Genomic DNA, 23,054 nt, shown 5'->3' on the forward strand with positions numbered 1-23,054 from the left:
TAACTTGAAGTGTATGTTTCAAATGTATATAAAAAAAGTGAAAATAAAAATAATTATACACGAACGATATCAATGTTTTCTATATTTAAAGTAAAATATAATGTACTCGTAGAATATTGGCATGTTGGTTTCACCTAATTGCATAATAGGAGAAAAAAAAAAAAAAAGTGAAAGGCATGCATGGGCATGTATATGTTTGTTGGTAAAAAATACAAAAATCGGTTGACTCGTGAGTCTCATTCCTTCTAATCTGCACCAAACCCAACACCAAAACGACACTTAGCTTGGGCCCCTCCTTTTTTCCTTTCTTCTCTCCATTAATCCATTTCCATGCCATGCATCCAACTCTCCAAACACCATCTCTCTCTCTCTCTCTCTCTCTCTCTCTCTCTATATATATATATATATATATATATATACACACCCACCAAAACCAACTCTCCTTCTGTCTTGTTCGTTTCACTTTTCACTCACACAATTCTTCAAACACCTTGCACCAAAAAAAAAAAAAACAACTTCTTCCAGTGCATGGAACTCCGGCGACACCGGTGGCGGGGCTAGTAGTAATGGCTTCCACAGTCGCTTCCGCAATGGCTTCCACCTCCGCCGCCGAGCCCGACCCCGACTCGGCGGCGAGGAAGCGCTACGAGGGCCTTCTCACAGTGCGCACGCGCGCCATCAAAGGCAAAGGCGCGTGGTACTGGGCCCACCTCGAGCCCATGTTGCTGAACAACGCCGTCAAGCTCAAATGCTCCCTCTGTGACTCTCTCTTCTCCGCTTCCAACCCTTCTCGAACGGCTTCCGAGCATCTCAAGCGTGGCGCCTGCCCCAATTTCAACCACTCTTCATTACCTTCACCTTCCCCCATTTCCACCGTGCTTTCCCATTCCAACAACGGTAGAAAGAGAACCTCAAGCTCTCCGAACCAGGACCACTCTGTTCAGCATTTGGTGTTCTCTGGTGGAAAAGATGATTTGTGTGCCCTCGCTGTTTTTGAGGACAGTGTGAAGAAGCTCAAGAGTCCTAGGAACTTGTCGCATGTTTCTCCTCCTGAGTTGACAAAGGACCAGGTTAACTCCGCTGTTGAATTGCTGGCAGATTGGTTCTACGAGTCTTGTGGCTCTGTGCCTCTCTCTGCTCTTGAACACCCAAAGTTTCAATCTTTTCTCACCCAACTGGGTTTGCCGGTGACTCTGTTGAGACGAGAGATATATGGGTCTAGGCTCGATGATAGGTTCGGAGTGGCCAAGGCTGAGTCCGAAGCTAGAATGAGAGATGCCATGTTTTTTCAAGTAGGGTGTGATGGTTGGAAGGGAGAGGATGGTGTGGTGAAGTTTATAGTGAATCTTCCTAATGGAACTAGTGTGTTCCACAAGGTAGTGTTTGGTGGTGGAGTGGTGTCTGCTAAGTATGCTGAGGAGATTTTGGGGGAGGTGGTGAGTGGTGTTTGTGGGAGTGATGTGCAGAGGTGTGTGGGGATGGTTGCAGACAGGTTTAAGAGGAAGGCGTTGAGGAACTTGGAGGTTCAGAACCATTGGATGGTGAATGTTGCTTGTCAGGTTCAGGGGTTCATGGGTTTGATCAAGGATTTTAGCATCGGGGTACCACTTTTCAGGGTTGTCATTGAGAATTGTCTCAAGGTTGCTAATTTCATCAACACTGAGTCTCAGGTTAGGAGTAGTTTCCTCAGGTACAGGATGCAGGAGCTGGAGTGTGCTGCGCTGGTTCGAGTTCCCTCGCCAAAGTGTCATGTGTTGAAGGACTTTACATCGGTATTTCCAATGCTGGAGGACATCCTGAGCTGTGCTGCAGTGATCCAAATGGTGGTGTTGGAGGACACGTTTAAGGTGGTGTGTATGGAGGATCCACTGGCCAGAGAGGTTGCTGGAATTGTTCAGAGTGAGGGGTTTTGGAATGAACTGGAGGCTGTTTATTCGCTGGTGAAGCTAATCAGAGGAGTGGTTCAGGACATTGAGGCGGAGAGGCCGTTGATTGGTCGTTGTTTGCCGCTTTGGGAGGAGATTAGAACCAAGGTGAAGGAGTGGTGTGTTAAGTACAGTGTTGTGGAAGAACCTGTGGTGGAAATATTTGAAAAACGGTTCAGGAAGAATTATCACCCTGCATGGTCTGCTGCATTCATACTTGATCCACTTTACTTGGTTAAGGAGGCCAGTGGAAAGTACCTTCCTCCGTTCAATTGCTTGACTCGTGAACAAGAGAAAGATGTAGATAAGTTATTGACAAGGCTGGCTTCCCGAGAAGAAGCTCATGTTGTGTTGATGGAGCTCATGAAGTGGAGATCAGAAGGGCTTGACCCTCTATATGCACAGGCTGTGCAGATGAAACAACGAGACCCGGTTACCGGGAAGATGAAGGTTGCTAATCCACTCAGCAGTAGACTTGTTTGGGAAACTTGCCTCAGCGAGTTTAAATCCCTCGGAAAGCTTGCAGTGAGGCTCATTTTTTTGCATGCAACTTCATTTGGATCTAAGAGTAATTGTTCTTTCATCAAGAAGATTTCTGCAAATAAACATTCGAGAGTTTCCTTGGAAAGAGCTCAGAAAATGATATATATCGCAGCTCATGCCAAGCTTGAAAGACGAGACTTTTCCAATGAGGAAGAGAAAGAAGCAGAACTACTTGCCATGGAAGGTAGTGATGATGGCATGCTGGCTGAGGTCTTTGCTGATGCACCCCTAATGTAATGTGCCTCTTTTCAACTCCTATAGAATTCTGTAATTTTAGGATTTATCAGATTTTTTTCCATAGCTGTTCTATTATTCCCTTATTCCAAGTGAAAAATATTTTGTGACTTGTGATTGAAACAAAAAAAGGATATTGGAAGAGACCTGACTGTTATGTTATCTTTGATTCAAATGAATCGTCCACATTTTCCCCATCTTTTATTTGGATTGCTTAGGTTTGTAAAGGAGGAGCAATTGCTCATTAATTAGCATAACAATACTTCAGGAAGAGGGCTAGAAGAATGGCATAAAGCCTTTCTTGAATAATTTGTAATGAGAATTGTTTTGAGGCATGTTCTAAAATTAATTATAAATTTATGATAACTATAAAGGCTAAGCTTCATTAGATCCTGCAAATGAGCCTGTATAAAATTGGTCACAGTGAACTAAATCCAAGTTCAGTCTCCACCTCGTCTGTGAAAATCAACGTACTAATTGCCAGAAATGTTCACTACTAAGACATGAATTAGCCCTATTCCACAACTTGTTCTTTTGTTTCACTTCGTTTAGATCAAATGCTAGACTAGCTGTTGAATTACTGACCCACAGTCTAAGCATCTTTCAGGATTAACTATTATCGTTAATTTTTTGTGGCTCTGTTGAAACTGATATGATGTTGATACCAAGCACTAGAGCAAGATATTTAGAAATTTAAAGCAAACTGAATTGATGGTCAGTATAAAAAAACATAACGACATTAGGAAATATTGTGGCTGGAGCAATTTCCTCTTTTTGCGTTAAAAGACCATTTTTTCTGTGGAGGAAGCTATTAACTTAATGTCCTCACTTGAAAGTGGAAAAAGCATCCTACAATAGTTATTGCCTTTTGCACATGCATCTAATTGATGCTTAGTGTCTTGATATGACATAACACCCTGCATAGTCTAGATTCTGCTTGTCATGATCAATTGTTTGAGTAGAACAAATATCTTACAGTTTGACAAACTGACTTTTATCACATCCAACGACCATAGTTTTCAAGTTTTTTTTCCTTATTCAGTTGACCAAAAGATCTAATTGCTCGATACAGGAGTTTGAGGTACACATAGGTTCTTTAGCGAAAGAGTTTTCTTCGTGTTTGTCAAGTTCTGAACTACTTCAACAATGACGCACTAGCTAGTTGGACTTGCCTCAAAAGTTTTGCTTAACAAAGAAGGGCACATATGAGCAATTATTCATATTTTGTTCAAAGAGAATTCTCATGTTCTTACCATCAGATGAAACATTTCACATTCAGTAAATCAGTTGCCTTTGAAAGTCATGAGGTTTAACATCATTTCATGAGTCAACAGATATTACGAACAGGAACCAGTGTGAGCCAGTAACTAAGCATAAGCCCACTTTCAAGAATTCTCAAATTCCAACTTCCAAGTGCAAGAATTTCTGAACAATATTAGTTATTCCTTAGTCTCTCTTTTTCTGAGAAGACTGTTGATACATGTGATTGCTTCCCTATTGTGAAGTGGAAACTTGTCGCAGGCCAGTTTTTGACCTCACCGTCTAAAGTTGATTCAAGTATAGGATTCTTCTGTTTCCAACATTGCGCAACATTCTCACACTACCATCCCCATCTAATTTCTTTTGAAGTATTGAAGAGAAAAACATATATCAATAGGAATAATCCTAGTAATGTTCCATCAACGAAAGATTATATGATTCTGTTATCTCAATTTGAAAGATAAAAAGGGAACACTGGTTAATCAATAATTTTTCTATCAAAATGCTCTGAAAGACCAAATCAATCAAGAAAACTGTTGAAATTCATAATATTTACGTGTATGTTTGGTTTTCAGGTAAAAAAATACTTGAGGCAAAAGTAATTTTGATAAAAGATCAAGACTCTTACATTTGCTTTAATTTGTTGGATTTACATTGGAATGTGCACACAGTATTTTTAACTTCAATATGTGCGCACGTTGTTATGGAAACACATCTAGCTCACAGAATATATGATTTACACATGTCAGTATATGTTCAGGTTAGATAAAATTTTCATCATGTAGAAGGAAACTACAAAATGACACAAAGGCAGCAGGCCCCCAAAAATGAAATGTTACTTTTTTGCTGCAGAGATGGAATTGCTTGAAGCAGTAGGGTGGTTGGCAAACCGGACTTGGTCATGACGTGGGTCAACCTCGGAAGAACATGAGAAAGAATCTTTGTTGCCGCATAGGCACTTCTTATAGATAAATCCGGCATATCTACTGGAGTGTTTGTTTCTGACAAATGGTAAGGTCCACCATGGAGGAAGTGGCTGTCCATGTCACTGCTTTGGTTGTCATGGTCAAAGAAAAGTGAGGTATGAGTGGCCATCCTTTACATCAATCCACTCCTATGTTTCTGTGTGTGTTTTTATTATTGTTTTGGCTTAAGCTAATGTCCCACAACCCCCCCCCCCCCCCCCCCTCCCCTGGTTTTCAAACCCATTAATTTTTGTGATAATATATGCTTTTCTAACGGGGGCCTGATGTTAACTGTTTTATCTTAACGTTGAAAATTGTAGGTTTGCGGAATGAACCGTTTTGGCTTACCATGATTGCTAAAAAGTCTAGGGGAAAGTTGAAACAAGGAAGGAGTGTTAGGGAAAGAAAAACAAAGGGAAAGCAAGGAGGCCTGTCGGCATAAGGTGGTGCATAATAGGGCTCAGGGGGATGTTATTGCCATATGCTACATAAATAATAAAAGCATTTTTTGCATGAATGTACTTCAGGGGATTATACTTATTTTTAACCATGAACAGTAGGCTGGTAGTTCTAGACTTGTGGTGATTATGACATCTCATAATATTATTCTTTACTCTTCGTGTTATAGTCATATCATATATCATACGTACATGACTCCCTTTTTGATGTCATACTTTTGCAAACTTGAGAAATTGATGTAACCGTATTCTGACACATGACACATACTATTAATGCATGCATTCTCCACTCTACTTGCCAAAAATTAAATGAATTCTTTACCATATTGCGGATGAAAATGGAACTATGCTGACCTGTCCATGCGTACATTCAGGACTTTCAGAGAAATATCCTGTGCATGCAACCCCATAAAATAAAGAAATTAGATGTTTTCTGATAGTACCACGGCAATTTAATGTATTTATCTCCCAACGTTTCAGAGATTATAAAAAAAGGCATGTGCATGTTAGAATTTATCCTCACACATGAATGAAAGTTGGGAATTATGGAAGTTACTGTGCCTCCTTAAAATCACTGGCAAATATTCCATAAGCTGACTGAACTCAACTAGTAGAGCAGAATACTGTATTGCTGATTTGATAATTGATTTAACATTGTAATCAATTTGGTGTAGAGACGGTGGATCATGTCGGCAAAGGCAAGCAATTCTGACTGCCTACCAACTCAAGGTATATTATTATTATTTAAATTTTCCTCTTATTTTGGTGAGTTCTTAATTTTCCTTTGCTTGGTTGCTATAATTTCATTTTTCATTCCAGACTGGTTCTTGTATTAGAGAGCAGAATGTGATGATTGGTAGAGGAACATGGGCATCTTTTTGCAAGAGTCTTCATACTTTCATGTTCCCTCATGATTAATCTTCTTTTTCAATGCCTCTTTTTCTTCCTCCTACTTAACACAATCCTTCTTGTTTCAAATTTGGGTATGGTGCTAGGTGGGCCATACTTTTATTTATATAGAGAACCAAAGTTCAAATCTTGCACAAGGTAATTGTTGGAGGACTTCCTAGTCGCGGCAGTGCTTGAGGGGTTTAGTCAAACTTGTAGGAATACCTTGGCAAAAAAATATATATTGAAGAATAGGAGATCCATGTATGATGCATGTATGTATTGTATAATTTCAGTGGTATGTTCTAGTATTTTGCCACCTAAAAGTATTCCATTTTTTTTCGTTATTGCTCTTCATTAACAAAGGTAAAAGGAGCTTTTCCCTTTATCATGTTTCTGGTGATCATGAAAAAGTTAAATAACTACGGGAACCGTTTGAATCACGCACGCTGTTCTAGAGATGCAAATTATGGGGGTTTTAGACAGAATGATATTTCCTACCTGTATTTATAATAATAGAATGTAATAACAATAAAACATTATCTAATAGAATGTAATAACAATAAAACTATCTTATTAAGTGTCATCGGTTACATGAATCACATGTGTTATTTGGTATGATTAAAAATCAAAGTTTCAAAAATATTATTAAGCATTAAGTCTTTGATGATGATTTTTTCCAATGTCTTTTTGGCCTCTCTTCTCCTTTTTCCATAACTAAAATTCATACAATTTACTCTTTTAACTAATATTTTTTATGACTTTGTTTATACATGTCAAAACTATTTTAACAACTGTTATTTTGTCCTCAACGAGTGCTACATCAATATTTTCTCATATATAATCTTCTTGTATTTTATCATTTTTTGTATGATCACACATTCATCTTATAACGTAAAACAACTAATAAGTCAGCAAATTTTGGACCTATAGTAGTATTTTGGTAGATTTGAAATTAAAAAGTGTTATGATGACAGTAAATGCATGCCAAGTCCAAATTCATCTCCTCTAATATCAACCAGCCCTAGGATCCCTTCCCTTTTCAAACAAGATGCTTAAAACAATGAAACTCCCAACCCATGTTCATCTTTGTTTATATTTGTGCTACAATAGGCTAAAAGCGATTAGAGAGAGATGTGAATGAGGTGTAATTTGGATCTAACAGTTGCTAATAATTTGGATATTTTATATACTCCACCGAGCTACCAATTGATTGGAGTGCTTCCTATTATTTTTTCAAGCTTTAGTGCTTGTTTAGTTACTTAAAGCCATCTGGATTTTCCCACCTCAACAATATTTTTCCCTTTATATTTTGTGCATGGGAAACCAAATTTTGGCACTAGTGCGGTGAGAAAACAAGCAAACAAACAGACACCGTTCGCAAAGCTCTTCTCTGATAATTTTGTTTCAAGAAGGAAAAAAAAATCCCAACAATGATACTGCAAATATAGTGTTCAAATGCTTAATTATTTAGACATGACATGTTCTGCTTTTAAATAAGCCGACAAGGGAGTTACCTTTATTTTATTATTTTGTTCGTAACTACTTCAGCTAATTTGGAGGTATAGTAGGTTGAGTTTATTTTAAGGAAAGTTGTTTTTCTTTTTATATAATTATTTTATTGGTATAGAATACCTAATAATTTTGTCGATAATCGATCTTTGTCAGAAAAATTGACTGTTCACCTTTAGTGTTATTCTTTTTTTTTTTTTTTATTCATGAGGCTCGAACTTAACATCTTACTTAAAAAAATTAAGTTCAGTACTATTCAAATTACCGACTTATTGATATATTTTTGGTTTGGAATGGAAAGTTTCAACTAAACATATTTTCCATTTAATGTGATGAGGAAATTGTTATATTAACTTTTTATTTGAAAAAGTAACATGTCTTTCAAAATTATTGGAGATTTTAAAAAAAAATCTAAAAAATATTTTTAATGAAATTATTTTGCTAATTTCCCAGTTTTTTTTACTGAAAATTTGGACATTGGGTCACTAGAGTGAAGCATCCCTTTGTCATTTGGGATAGATTAAATGGTCAATTTAATTTAATATCTGAATTTGTGACCTGCTATTTTAGTCCTCGAAACAAAGCAAAATTGATTTTTTTTTAAGGTTTCATTTAAGTTCTTAAAATTAATATATTTTGTTTGCTTTGCTCTTTAAATTAATGTTGTTTTTAGTATTATTTAAGCCTCCCAACTAGAGACCAAAATGAGAAGAAAAAAAATCAGATTCATTATGTCTGACGTTTGTGTTTGCCAAATACTTCAGTCTTCAAAGGGAAAGAAATGTCACAATTCTGAGGTTCATAATGAATTTGAATCGAGGACATCTCAATTGTATGGCTTTTATTTTTTGTCTAACGTATCTGGTTTCAAAGAAATCAATTTCATATTAATGACATGATATCATACTAAGGTTTAGAGGTGAGGTCTCTATTTTCAATTAAATTTATAGCTGGCATACATACTTTGACCAGGTCCAGTTAGTATCACTCAAAACAAACAATTATAATTAACTCAGGTTAATAATTCATCTTCTCCCAGTCCTCCTTTTTTATCAGCGTTTTAAGCAAAACTAACGGGTGATTGATCAAAGTGACACTAGGCTCAGATTCCTTAAGCATAATGATCGGAAGTTTGAATTCTGATTGGTGCATCTGAAAAAATTCTTGTTAGAATGGGGCAACTTATCTATGAGAGTTTGTAGATTTTCTGGAGGAGATTAAAAATTCTCAGTGACTGAGAATACTCCTCAGTAATCATATCGGCCAAAAATAAAATCTGCCTTAAAGCAAATAATCCAACAGGATAGACATTTCGCATAATTAAAGACAGATGAAGAACTAGCTTTTTTGAAAAAGGAAAAAAATCATTAAATAAAAGATGAGAATGGCCATAAAAAATGACCACCTCATAGAAGATGAAGAACTAATAACTTGTCAAATTAAATTAACTGCATGCAATGTTATTTTACTGCTTTCACTTGTTATGAGACTTGCTTTAAGTACAAGGCATTATGTGCCATTTCTATCACATGGCATGTAATTACTTTTGCAGTTTCCACTTAACGCCTGTCCCTACAAACATTGCCAAGACAAATTCTCTCTGCATGAGATTTCTTTTCTTTTCTCATCCTGCCTTCTCTGATGCTCCCACCAATCTTTGACATAATTGACTCTTGTAATTGAAAAGAAAAACTTAGGAAATAATGGTGGTACCATATACTATCATTTCTTTATTACACATAGACCCTCAAATTTTACATTGATTACATGAGAGGATGGGTCCTAGCATATTGGACAATAGACAGACTAATACATATATAAAAAGGGGAATTGGGGGGGGCTAACAATTTAAGGGTGCACACATGATATCACCAATCAGCAAGATTTTTAATACTCAATAAGGTTAGACTACTTTGGGAAAGTGAACAACCAATAATCATTCGCACTTGATAGCTAACTATACCATCAATCTGAAAGCAATGGATCGAGATCTTATAACAACACATTTCTTCATCCGAAGATAATGCTGTGTTCCAATTTTTATTTTTTTTTCATCTTGCTAAACAATTCAAGAAGGTTTGAGCTCAAATATAATATATCTAGCTTAGCGTAGAAGGAGAAAATAAAAAGACATTAACATCTAGAAGGGAAATTCCGCGTTAATAATGAATTTATGTCGTTTTTACAAGTTAGAACTTAGCTCTCAGAAGAAAGAACAAAGTAATGTAATCATTAAATTTCTGTTTATACCTTACCTATAATGATTCTTATGGTGTGTGATCATTACGAAGCTTCATGTTACGCCTTTCAAAACAAAAACGAAGCTTCATGTTACTTGTCTATAGCTTCCTCAATTTCAAAAGGTCTACAGAATCACCCAATTAACCATATGCTAAGATGCTTAGTTTTGCTGTGTATTATATTTTGAAGTCTATTCCTATATTTATGTTTGTCGAGTTTATATATAACGTGCACATTATAGTAACCTACTTTGTATACACATGAAAACATGTGTAAATAAACTTTCAATTGATTTTCTAAATGTATTCTAACTTTCTGCAATAAACTCCAAGCTACTGGGGATTTTAACAACGCTATATAACGACAAATATACGATGAATTTCATTAAAAGCATTTGTGCTTTTATTAAAATACTTCATATCAGACACACAAAACTCTTTCTAATTAATTAACTTGTGTTAAATAAAGTTGGAAATATTTAAAATTTTTTGCGTACAAATATTGCACTGCTTTGTGCAAGTTTCATAGCTTTAAGCCTTTAACTACAACTTCCAGTTATCGAGAAGTTGTATGATTAAGAGAAGAGATAATCACGGATCTTGTTTTTCGTTCCAAAAATACACTTTCAAGCATTGACCTAACCCTGAAGCCCCACTTAAAGCTCAAAATCTGAAGCTTGATTAAAGTTTGATTAGTGAAAGGTGAAATAAGTTAATTTAATTATACAATTGTTTAATAATTTTTGTATAATTTATTTTATTTTAACTTTTGCTCATGTAATCTGAACTCACCAATTAAACTAAATAGTTTATGAACTTAAACTAGGAAAAACAGTGAACTTAAATTAAGTTAAACTTAAATTAAAAATTAATTTATATGCAACTTAACATAACTTATTAAGTTATAATTGAACTTAATCAATTCTTATTAAGTTGAGTTTGAGACAGGTTTAACTGAACTTATATTCGATCTTGATTGCTACTTTGGTTAGTCAAAGTATCATTGTAAATCATACATACTCAAAGCTTGTGACATATTTTACCAAACAAAATTAAAAAATGACAAAACCAAGCGTTGAATATTCTCTGTGGCATGCCCATCTACTATCTAGTACCACCTAAAACACTAAGAATTATAGACATGTCAAAAACCCACAAGAGCTAATCGGCTACTATAACTTAGAACGTACTCACAAAAGGGAAACAGGAAGCATATAAAAGTAATGTTAGCTATGCTCTATCCTTTTTTTTAAAAAAAAAAAAACCTTCTGAATTAGTTAAACAATTCAAGAAGCTTAAAGCTCAGCGAGATGAATAGAAAAAGAGGGAATAAAACAGCTAAAAACAAAGGAAAATTCTATCTAAATAATGAATATATTTTGTCACTTTAGTTAGAACCTAACTTTCAAAAGACAGAAAAATTAACGCAGTAATCAAATCTCCAGTTTACCTTACCTAATAATGCTTATCGTCTATGATCATTACAAACTTTCTCTGTTTCTTTATTTTATTTTTACAATTATTGTTATAATCCCAATTCCCAAACAACGCTTACAACTTGCTGCCGAAAGATATCATCGTGCTCGGTTTCGTATGAAAATAACATATATTCCATCGGGCCACTTTAAACGTCCTAAAGCTGCACTTAGTCATATACGCTAATGTTCTCAGGTTTACTTGTTTCATTATAGTTTGTAATCTTATCCAAATTTCCAAACTTGTCATTTTTGTTCATTACACATTACTTAACCTAGCTATTCTATAATCATGACCACATGTGCACAATATTTTTCTCTTCATATTTTATTCTGTCTACTTTCACAACGTTGCAATGAACTCCAAGCTGCCGCGGATTTTAGTAAAGTTGAGAACATTACATGATAAATTCCAATAAAGTAGTTTTGCATTTTATTTAAATTAATGTGTTTCGAACTCACATCTCCAGACATTATCAATGTTTCTTATATTTGAGATATATTGTCTGTTTTGATAATTGGACAATCGTCAATATTTTATTTTTAATAAAAGATGTCTTAGTGTAAATTTAGAGGACAAGAGTATATTTATAAATTATTATTCATCTTGACTCTAGATGATATGAGACTTTATAACTCACGTACCGAAAGATATCACTCTCAGGTGTATGATTAAATTTCTAAACCTCTTGAGTTAAAGTCGAATTTGTTTGGCAGTATATAAAAGTTGAAACTGTTCACATTTTTCATTCATCATCATGTATGGCTTTAATCTATATATATGTTTAACTCTCATAGCTTTACCTCCAAACTCTTTTTTCTTTTTTTTTTGCATTTCTTTAGCTCCAAACTTGAAGTTGAGCAATAGCTGCATGATTAAAAGAAAGCGAAATCACGGATCTTGTTTATTTTTGGTTCAAAAAATACATGTTCAAGCATTATAGCCTAACCCTGATGAGGTCCCATTAAAAGACAAAATTTTAGACCAATTTTTAAAAGATAACTACTTTTCATCGTAAAAGTATAATGAGACAATGTGATACACAATTTACGACAAGAAAAATGTTAATAATTTGAGGCCAAAGATTTTGTATTAAAAAAATTGTCATCAGAAAACAAAGGCTTTTTTTTAGCAAAGGACGATAGTGAGAGCTAACTTCTAAAAGCTTGGTTGCTACGGCTGAACATTTTGTTGCATTATTGGTGCAATTGTCAACGTACGTTTGTATTCTTCATCCAAGCCAACAAAAACAACTCTTCTGCCAACAGAACATTAAAAATTTAGAAAAGAAACAAACATAACAAAAAGTGAAATTAACATAAAACATAATTTATTAAGAACAAAAAGATGACTCATCTAGGAACAATGTTTGCATATCTGTTCATCATATTAGATAACTTAACTGTGTACATTCGTTAATAATAATTAGCCGTACACATTACTTAACTTCTTAACAAGATTCTTGTTACCCCTTTTAAGTAGAAGACTGATGACTATAAAATTCATGGGAAAATTAAGTTTAATTAGGTTAAATTAAAATTTTGATCCCTCAATAAATTTACACCCATGATCTTAGTTTTCTTATTTTTAAATCAAGACAGTTAATCAAACCACTAAAATACTTATTTTGTTTAGTTAATTTTATAAATACTATTTTACATGTATCATTAGTAAAAAGCTGTTAATATTTTTTGAATTATAACAATTTATAAACTAAAATAAATTATTTAATATTTAAATATATATAATATTTTATTTTACATGTATATTTTTACTATAAAATTTTATTTTAATATAAATTAATAAATTATGATATACAAAAAATTGTTCATAAACTAATACACATAGATTATTTTACAAAGTTTATTTTATGTAATTTATAAAAATTACGTAAATTGGAAATAATATTTAAATAACCTAAAAGTTAAAAATTTATTAATTTTTATAATTAAAATAAAATTTGTATTATTTATATATAAAAATAAATTTACATAATTTTATGAATTACATAAATATTTTACATAGTAATTTATATAATATTCTTGAATTACATAATTGGTATTAAAAATTTATTTACTACATAATTTTTTATAGTTAAAATAAAAATACCGACATGTAAGTTTCCTAAAAATTAAATATTAAAATTTTATTAATTTATACTACTAGAATAAAAATATTTACATATTAAAATAAATTTAAGTAATTTATATAATTTACATATGTAATTATATTGATTTATATAATTATAGTAAAAATAATCTATATATTAAAATCAATTTACAAAAATAATTTATATATTAATTTATAAAAGTTAATTATAAATTGGCATAATTAAAATAAAAATATGTAAATTATATAAAATAAAAATATATAAAATCATATAAAAATAAAAATATTTATAAATTAAATAATTTTTTATTTTATATATTTTTATAATTTGAAAAAATTAATAATTCTTGACTAATCATACAAATAAAACAGTATTTATATAGTTAATTAAATAAAATAAGTATTTTAGTGATTTATTAACTTATTTTTAAATAAAAGATCCTGAGTTGGATTTCTATTGAAATCTTTTTTTATCATTTGACTAATGGTTAATTAATGGTCAATTGATGGAAGTTGCAAATTTGAAATTATAGGAGAATAAAATTGTAATTTAGGCTTTTAATTAGAAATATTTTTAGATTATTTATATATATTTTTTAAAGCAAACAAATGCACTGTTAAATATTCCAGGTAGAAATTGATTATTCAAAAACTCGTTATAATTTAAATGACTTTAAATTGGCACAAGGCTTCCCATCCCAGATTCCCAGGTAATATATCATTGATCATTACGAACTTATTTGTTGAAAAAATTATTTTAAAAAAATAAAGAAACAATTTTATATTGTTGGTGTGTTTGTTTAAACTTTGCTTAAAATCTTTTTTTTTAAGAAACAAATTCTAATTGTTTCTTCAAAAATGTTTTTTTTAAAGCATTTGTTTTCAATTTTTTTTATGTTTAAACAAAAGAGCCTTGTATTTAAGTAAATAAAAAATTGTGATAAAATGAAATAGCAAACATAAGAAAAACTATTTCTAGATGATCCTGAAAAGAAAATTCAACTTTATATTTAAATCTTGTTAGCTTAATTTTTCTTTTCTTCATTTCTTAAAAGGGTCAAGTATTGATTTCAAAGTTTTCTTTTTATTCTTCCTAATCCTATTTATTTGATATCTTCGAGTTTTTTTTGTCATTTAATTTTTTTCTTTTTAGAAAAATAGGTTTGATGTAAAAATCACTAAAAAAATTAATTTATTCTAAAAATCACTAAAAAAATAAATTGAACTCCCTAATTACCCTTTTCCTTTAGCTAAAAAGTGAGCTAATTTGCACAGGCTCAAGAGGGAACAGGAATAATCCGTTTTTCTTTGGGGTGCAAGAATAACCCCTTGAAATTGACAATTTGTCTCAATAACCAGAGAAAGATCTGGACCGGACCAACCCTTCGAAGCCCAGATCGAAAGTCCACAAAGAAAGCAAACCCTGATTTGAAACTATGAATATGGACACTTTGACAAAAAAATATGTATATTCATCAAATCCAAATGAGACCACCAACCTATAGAAACAGGAGACACGGTCAAATTATGAATATGATGGAGGGTATGCCTGAATGGACTGCAATCTCTCGTTAGTAAAGAAAATGGTAAAATTTTAAAAATATTAATTTTACTTTTATAAAAAATTTGTATTAATTTCATCATGCAAAAGTAAAATATATTTTTGTTGGATCATAGTGATAATTTTATTAAATAATTTCTAACATAACTAACACACTTAATTATTTTATTTTTCTATAATTTCAAATACGTTTAAAATACATCATAATTTATTGTTGTTTTATGTCCTTTCTGATCTCATTAAAAAGTGTATGAGAAAATTGTTTAAGATAATAAAAAATTATAATTTTTGAAAGATTTAACCACAAAAAATTGTTTAGTTTATTTTGATAGTTATTAATCATCACAAATTATTTAATTAATTTATAATTAAATTACACGTGTAAATTTATTGATTACATCAAATTACTGTTTATTAAGATTACTACTGATGACTAATAAATATATATTTTATATTTATATGTATCAAATTAATTAAAACAATCACAAAAATAAAATTAATACTTTTTAAAATTTTATAAGTATCTTAAACATATTTTAACCTAAAGAATATATCATAACATGATGTTACAAGGAATTGAAAAATTATTATAATAGAACCTTCTGAAAATTATATTAACTATTGTATAAATCATATTTAGTAACAATTGTACTAATTTATTTCAAATTTCAATTGGTTATTTAAAGTGGTATAATTTTAGTGAGTTACATAGACCGTGAGATTTGTAGGTGACAGGTGTCCCACTATTTTACGGTAAAAAATGATCCTCCACTCACAACCGTTCGATCTACTCCTTCCCTCACTCTCTCAATTCAGGCTACAGAAGCACAGTCCAACATGAGTCGTTATCGGCTCAGATCGATGACATGAAAGAAAAGGAAAGGAAATAAAAAAAAAACACATTAATTTCTTCAAGTTGTGGGCTGTGGTTAAAACTTTCAGGCACAAAAGGATATATATTTTCTTCTATTAATAAATATTAATTATTAATTTATTAATTTTTATCAGTAAAGAGATCGAACTTTCCATTTATTTATTTTTTTCTCTCCCCCTTTTATTACCATATCAATCTTATATCTTGTAAAATAATGTTTGTTACTTTAACTAATTTTGTAATCTCATAATTGTATACTAATTACGAACCCATTCATCTAATGCATATGGTAACGTTAGTCTACTTAATTTTTAGAAGAATAGGTTAATAAATAATAACTGAATGTATTTTAAAATTAATTGTAATTATATAAAAAATATGTAAGCCGTTGATGTATTCTAATTAAATTCTAAGAATCATAGTGAATATTTAGTAAGAAAATTAATTTATTTTGAGAGATAAAAAAGTGTACGCACTTTAACTTTTAAATTATATAAAATAAAACGTACTTTGATTATTCTTAAAAGTTTCATACTTTATCTTGATCGACTATATATAATCTAAAAAGACAGTATTTATATATGCAATATCAAATTGTTGATATTTGTTCTTAATATTGGTCTCATAAATTAATGTTGTTTCTTGATTTGTTTCGATGATAATGATATAAGAAAAGAGACCTGTTAATAACACTTTTAAAAATATATTTTTAATACACTTTTAGTTAAAATTTAATAAAAACTATAAAATTATTAGTGAGTTTCATTAAATAAGAAACGAGGCTCGGTTTTTTATTTGTGTAATTTTTAATAAGTTTTAATATGAATAATAAAAAAATGGATAAAAATGTATTCATAACATTTTTTTCAAAAGAAAAACATAGAGTGAAAATAACCTTTCAAATTCAATGTTATAAACCTAATTGCATGCAGAGCATATTTTTTTGTTAATCTCATGGCAGAACATCGAAATATGCCGATCATGATTTTTTTGTTCTCCTCTTTTCTATTCTTTTCTTTTTTCCTTTTATGCTAGGGATATGTTTCAAGACGAAGATCGTACAGATACATGCATGCACGCAAAACTTATAAGAGGTAGATGACAATGGTACCATACTTAGCTCATGAATGAGGTATGCTGACCCATAAAAACGTGTCTGCTTCATGAATACACCCAAAAACTATTGAGCCATAATGTACTGAGTATAGACCCACAACTTGTTTATATACTTCAGTTTTTTTTTTTTGTTTTGTTACTCTTACATGTCATATTATTTTAATTCTCGATTGTATATTTGTATTCGTGTGTTGAATTCGGCTCCGATCCTTTTTGCGTCCTTCTCAGAACCCCACGTTCTCATATTCAATATATTGTTATCCTATTAGATTCTTAAAAAAAAAATGGAGCTAACCACGGAATCGGGGAATTAGTTTAGAAAAATTGTATAAACAAAAACCTAGGAAATTTCTATATTGAAGACTTCACAAACGGTCTACCAATTACTTTATTTGCACCATCCTCCTTAGTCCCAGCAGAATCAGACAAATGGGGGGCATCTTATAATAATGCAATTAAATTAGAGACCAGTAGACAGAAAATTTACTCACCCTTGTTAACATTGTTCTTGGTAGGGGAAGCAATTGAATGTGATCTAGATCTTTGTTTGCCTTCTCCAATGCAGAACGAATCAAACAGCGTTTCTTAAGTACCATAGCCAGCTAATTCTATCTTCTCGAGGGTGTTTGGCGTTGGCATGTCTCTAGGGTCTACCAATCCTATATTATGCTTACAACTTGGTGTTTCTCTCCTTAATTTAATATAAAACCTAAAGATTTTGGCCAAAAAGTTGGTCTTTGGACGTGCAAAGCAAGGCCAATTTAAGTTTCATGGACCAATGGAGTCACTTAATTAGGAGACAACACTTAATTGAAGAATCAGGTCTTTTGTAAAACTAAAATAGAATCAAGCTTTTTAGTTTTTAGGTTTGTCTATGAAAAATAGGTTTGTTTATCATGTTTCTATACACATTTTATATTTCATATAGATTTCATAATGATTTGATGCTTTATAAAAGAGATACATCGATATCGATTTATTTAATCAATTCGAAAATCATTGTTTAATTAGGTACGTTGTGATTCTTTTTCCATGTCCTCTTTATTAACATACTCGTGATAAACGAATAGGAAAAATATATTTAGCACTAAAATGTTAGTAGACACCTAGCTAGTGAGAAAGAAAAATAAATCTATATATAAATTATAACAGATAATATATAATGTGATAAAAAAAAGAGATAATAAGAAATATTAATAATATGTTTAAGATAAAAAGGTGTCCAAATATCATCACTCACTCATATATCACAAACACATAATTGATGTTGTTTTTTTTACATCTTTTTCTTCCTATCAAATCATATTATTTATCTTACCTATGCATTTTTTCTCTTCACTCTCATTTAATATATAAAAAAGTTATTTTTAAAGTAATTGAGTCTCTTTTTAATGTGAGCGTGTGTATCAAGTGCAGAAGTTTTGATTGTTGAGAGAAATAAGAACTATACATATGTATTCTGAAAAATATATATACATGTGTGTCAAGTAGGAAGTTTTGTTTATTATGATGACAAATGAGAATTATAAATCTAAGTCATATAATCATATGTAAAAAATGAAGATTAAAAGTTAATCAATGATCATATATATGACTATTTATAAAAGTAGTCATAAGCATTTATCTTTTAAAACTTCCAATTTTCATTTATTGGGTCCCATTTTCAAATTAGTACAACTCACCTAAATCTTCTTTCTTTATCTATTAATAAAACAAAGTCTTTTTGGACATACGTGAACACCTCTTTAAAAAATTTCGTCCAAAACTTCTCTCTCTTTTATCTTTGCTCTCTTTTCCTTTTTACTTTTTTCTTTTTATCTTTTTCCTCTTTCATATCTATAATTTTAATTATAAAACCAAAAATCCTTATCATTCTATTAGAAAAAATTTCTATTATTATTATTATTATTATTATTATTATTATTATTATTATTATTATTATTAAGATATTATTATTTGTACTTTATTAAATATTTATTTTTGTGTAATACTATATTTAAGTTATCAGGTTTAATTTTTTTTTAGACAAGTAATTATCATGTTATAGTTTATATTACATTAAAAATAGTATAAATTTAACAAATATAAAAAAATTATATTATATAATATTATATAAAACAAAAAATCCTTATCATTTTATTAGTTAAAAATCTCTATTATTATTATTGATATTATTCAGATATTATCTATTATTATGTACTTTATTAAATATTTCTTTTTGTGCAATGCTATAATTTAAGTTTTCATGTTCATATTTAAAAGATAGTTTATATTACACTAAAAATACCATGAAGTTAACAGATATAAAAAAAGAAAGAAGTTATTTTTATCTATTATTTATTATTATATTAAACAAATAGAAAAAAATTGGTCTTTTATGAAACACATGTCACAATTTAGGAAAAAAAATACTGTTCAGCTTTCTTTTATTTCCTCTCTAACTTTTTTTCATTTGCCTTTCCTTTTTTTAGATTTTTTCTCTTCTATTTTCTAAAAAATACACCTCTATCCAACCCACTCCTTTTTACTTTTTCCCTCTCTCTCGTTATTATTACATATGTAAAAAATATTTATAATTGATCATATTATTATGATATTACATACTATTATTTATTTATTTAATATTTTTATTGTAATATTATATCATAATTTTTTTAAAAAAATAATATGAATCAATATTTTATTAATCTATCATATATATATATATATATATATATATATATATATATATATATATAATTTTATCGTTCTTAAGATATATGTAACTTTCTTCTAATTTTTTTCTTTCTACCTTTTCTCTCTCTTTATTTTTTTAATCTTTTTTCCTCTTTCATGTTTATACTTATATTTATTCCTTGAAATTAGATTACAGATATATTGTTTTATAGGAATAGTTACTTTTAGTGGAAGGATCGGGACGGGACAGATATATCAATCGACCTCGAATGGTAACATTTTTACTTAAAATTTTTATAAAATTATATTTACTTAAAAATCAAATAAAACTATTTTTACTTAAAAATTGTATAAAATAAATTTAAATAATTCATAAATAAATATTTTTTTGGTTAATATCTGTATTATAAGGTTAAGATTTTTATACTAAAAAATAATTTAAATCTAATTTAAAATATCAACAAATATATTATTTTAAAGTAATAATTATTTTTAATGGTTATGAATTGGGGACAAGACAAATATACACAATCCTAAATAATGATGGGTATGGATACAAATTAATTAGCTAAATTATTTTTACTTTAAAATTTTATAAAACGATTCTTAAATAGATTTTTATAAAATGATTCTTAAATAGATTTTTATAAAATGATTTTATAAAGTTGAGATTTTTATACTAAAAATTATTTTAAATTTAATTTAAAATATTAGCAAATATATTGTTGTAAACCAGCAATAATTTTTTAGTGGATAAGAATAGAGACATGACCTGACCATGGGTAGAGCTACTCAGGGGAAGCCGTACAAGACGTGGGTGTTTGTGATTGGTTCATTAGTTCTTGTGAGTGATGAGTGAATGCTTATTAGGATGACTTTAGTACTTACATCATTGATGATGTGTGAGATCATAGATGGGTGGATTTGTGAAATTTCTTATGTAATATCAACATGTTTACATATAGTGTGCATATATATTATATAAGTATAGATAAATTTAGTAAAAGAGACATTTTTATAAGAGAGTGAAAAATAAAAATTAAATGAGTCATATAATCAATGATGGAGATTCATTAATTTAGTTATTATGTTGATATATTTTATTGTTATTTATGAATTATTTTGAAGAATTTTTTAATACTTAAAGACTATTTAGTATGAATTCTAATACTTAAAGATTTACTTTAGGGCCTATTTAGGAGAGAGTAATCCTTTAGATATGAAATTGATGATTTATTCTTTTTTTTCCTTCTTGGTTTTTGCTTCTCGCACTTAACTTTTTTAAAATAAAATTATATTTTGTTGATTTTGGTATGATAGGTTGAGAAACTTAATTAGTAGAAAATTATTGCATGATAAGTTATTTTAAGATTTTTCTTAAAAAATGAAAAAATACTAGAAAATTTAGATGAAATTAAGAAAAATAGAAAATTTATGAATATTTTTTTTATTCCAATCTTATTTTTTGCTTCCCAATTTTTTGGTTCAAGCTTTGTCATTGTAACCAACCCTGAATGACCTGTCAAGTCTCATTGTCATGTCCAATCACAATCATCACTTATATATTTTTTATATTAAACAATTATAAATTTTGATATGTTTAAAACATCTTTAATTTTTTTAAATTATTTTATTTTTTATTTCAATTTTATTGAATGAGAATAGTGATAGCAACGACATACACATTTCAACCTTATTCCATTGTCATGTTTATTCACAATCATTACTTATAGCTTTTTTGATTTAATTAGTTACATATTTTGATAAGATTAAAATATCGTTTAGTCTTTTAAGTATTTATTTTTTTATTTTAATTTTGTTTTTTAAATTAAAAAAATGTTATGGATCAATGGAGTAAAAAGAAATATGTTTTTTAATATACAAATTTTCATCCCAAAGGTTTCCATCTTATTGTTTTGTTCTTACTAATAACAAAAAATATAGTTAAATTTTTGTAAATAATCTATTTATCATATAAATATTGATTCATTTAATAACAATAATTTTAATAAATTGGAGATGTATTATATTTTTATATTTATTACCTATATAAAACTTGCAAAAACTATCTAGTCAACTGTGGAGAGACACGGTATCGTGATAGTTTCAGCTAAAGAGGAGTAGTGTGTTTAAAAAGTGTTACATAATAGGTTTCAGATGCTCCTCTTAAACTAGATATTAATTTACTCTCGCCTTGTAGTTTATTTATTTTTCATTTTCATTACTTATCTGTTCAAAATCACGAGGACATTGTCGTTGAGCTTTTTGTTATATATCCGTGATTCTGATTCAATACATTTTTCGTTTGCGTGAATCCACACTGCGATAACAACTTCCTGAGCAAGAGCAATGTACAGACAATCCGTGCAACCAAGACACTGTACATATTAAAGATGAATGTGCTTCTGTCTGCATGAAATATGATTGTTCTTTTCTGCCTGACCTAACACACGTTTAGTTGGTGGTCGAAGACATTAATAGGAACAAATTAATTCGTTTAAACCTTTCATATTACGGAATGGTTTATATTGATGTCTTTCTATTGTAAGGCAACATATATAGCTACAATGGATAAATTAATATTTGGGGACTAATGTAGTAATCGACATGTCAGTTAAATATTGAATGTGTGTGTGTGCTTTGTTTAGGTAAGCACAATTTGTATTGTTTGTATCTGGAATGAGAGCCTCGAAGATTATTAGGAATAGGTATGAGGTATGCCTATTTCTTAATTTTATGAATTTCTTAATGCAAATTAGTGATTATAATTTTGGACAAACTCTTAGGAAATTGTTTTGGGAATAATTACTACCAAATACTGAAGAAATTACGTTATTTAATTCATTAGCTCCGACTTATTAATTAAATCGAATGACGTTTAGATCTTTTCGAAGCTTATTACAAGAACAAATAAGTATCAGGAATTTTTTTAGTGTGAGTTTCTTTTTAAGATCAAATTTGTAAAATCCATTCTATAATATAAAAAAAAATGTGGTATCTTGATCCCCATTAGTCGCAGTATAAAGACCACTGGAACTGCATAAGAACCTCAATGAAATTGTCACTTTAAGAAAAACTTAACCTAATCATTACTCCCCATGGGGAGAATTAGTTTATAATTATACTTTGTGAAAATGCCTGGTTAATGAGAAACTACTGATGTATTTCCTAAATAATTAGGAATCTTGGTTAAACTCTTAATGAATCTATCTTTTTA

General features: G+C 29.9%; 1 protein-coding gene across 4 annotated transcripts; it reads left to right on the forward strand.

Annotated features, from left to right (window-relative positions):
• Positions 1–247: 247 nt before the first annotated feature.
• On the forward strand, positions 248–6,661 carry LOC114403616. Of its 4 annotated transcripts, none has more exons than XM_028366686.1 (5): positions 248–2,701; positions 4,723–5,043; positions 5,248–5,370; positions 6,060–6,114; positions 6,205–6,661. In XM_028366686.1, the coding sequence occupies exons 1-2, from the start codon at positions 336–338 to the stop codon at positions 4,745–4,747; spliced, it is 2,391 nt and encodes a 796-aa protein (XP_028222487.1). In that variant the 5' UTR covers positions 248–335; the 3' UTR covers positions 4,748–5,043; positions 5,248–5,370; positions 6,060–6,114; positions 6,205–6,661. The 4 variants fall into 4 exon arrangements, with proteins under 4 accessions (XP_028222487.1, XP_028222488.1, XP_028222489.1 ...); XM_028366687.1 differs by having other exon boundaries at positions 6,381–6,661; XM_028366689.1 differs by having other exon boundaries at positions 249–2,701; positions 4,815–5,043.
• The last annotated feature ends 16,393 nt before the right edge of the window (positions 6,662–23,054 follow it).

Source organism: Glycine soja, chromosome 20 (assembly GCF_004193775.1).
Source record: "Glycine soja cultivar W05 chromosome 20, ASM419377v2, whole genome shotgun sequence".
NCBI classification, from domain to species: Eukaryota; Viridiplantae; Streptophyta; class Magnoliopsida; order Fabales; family Fabaceae; genus Glycine; species Glycine soja.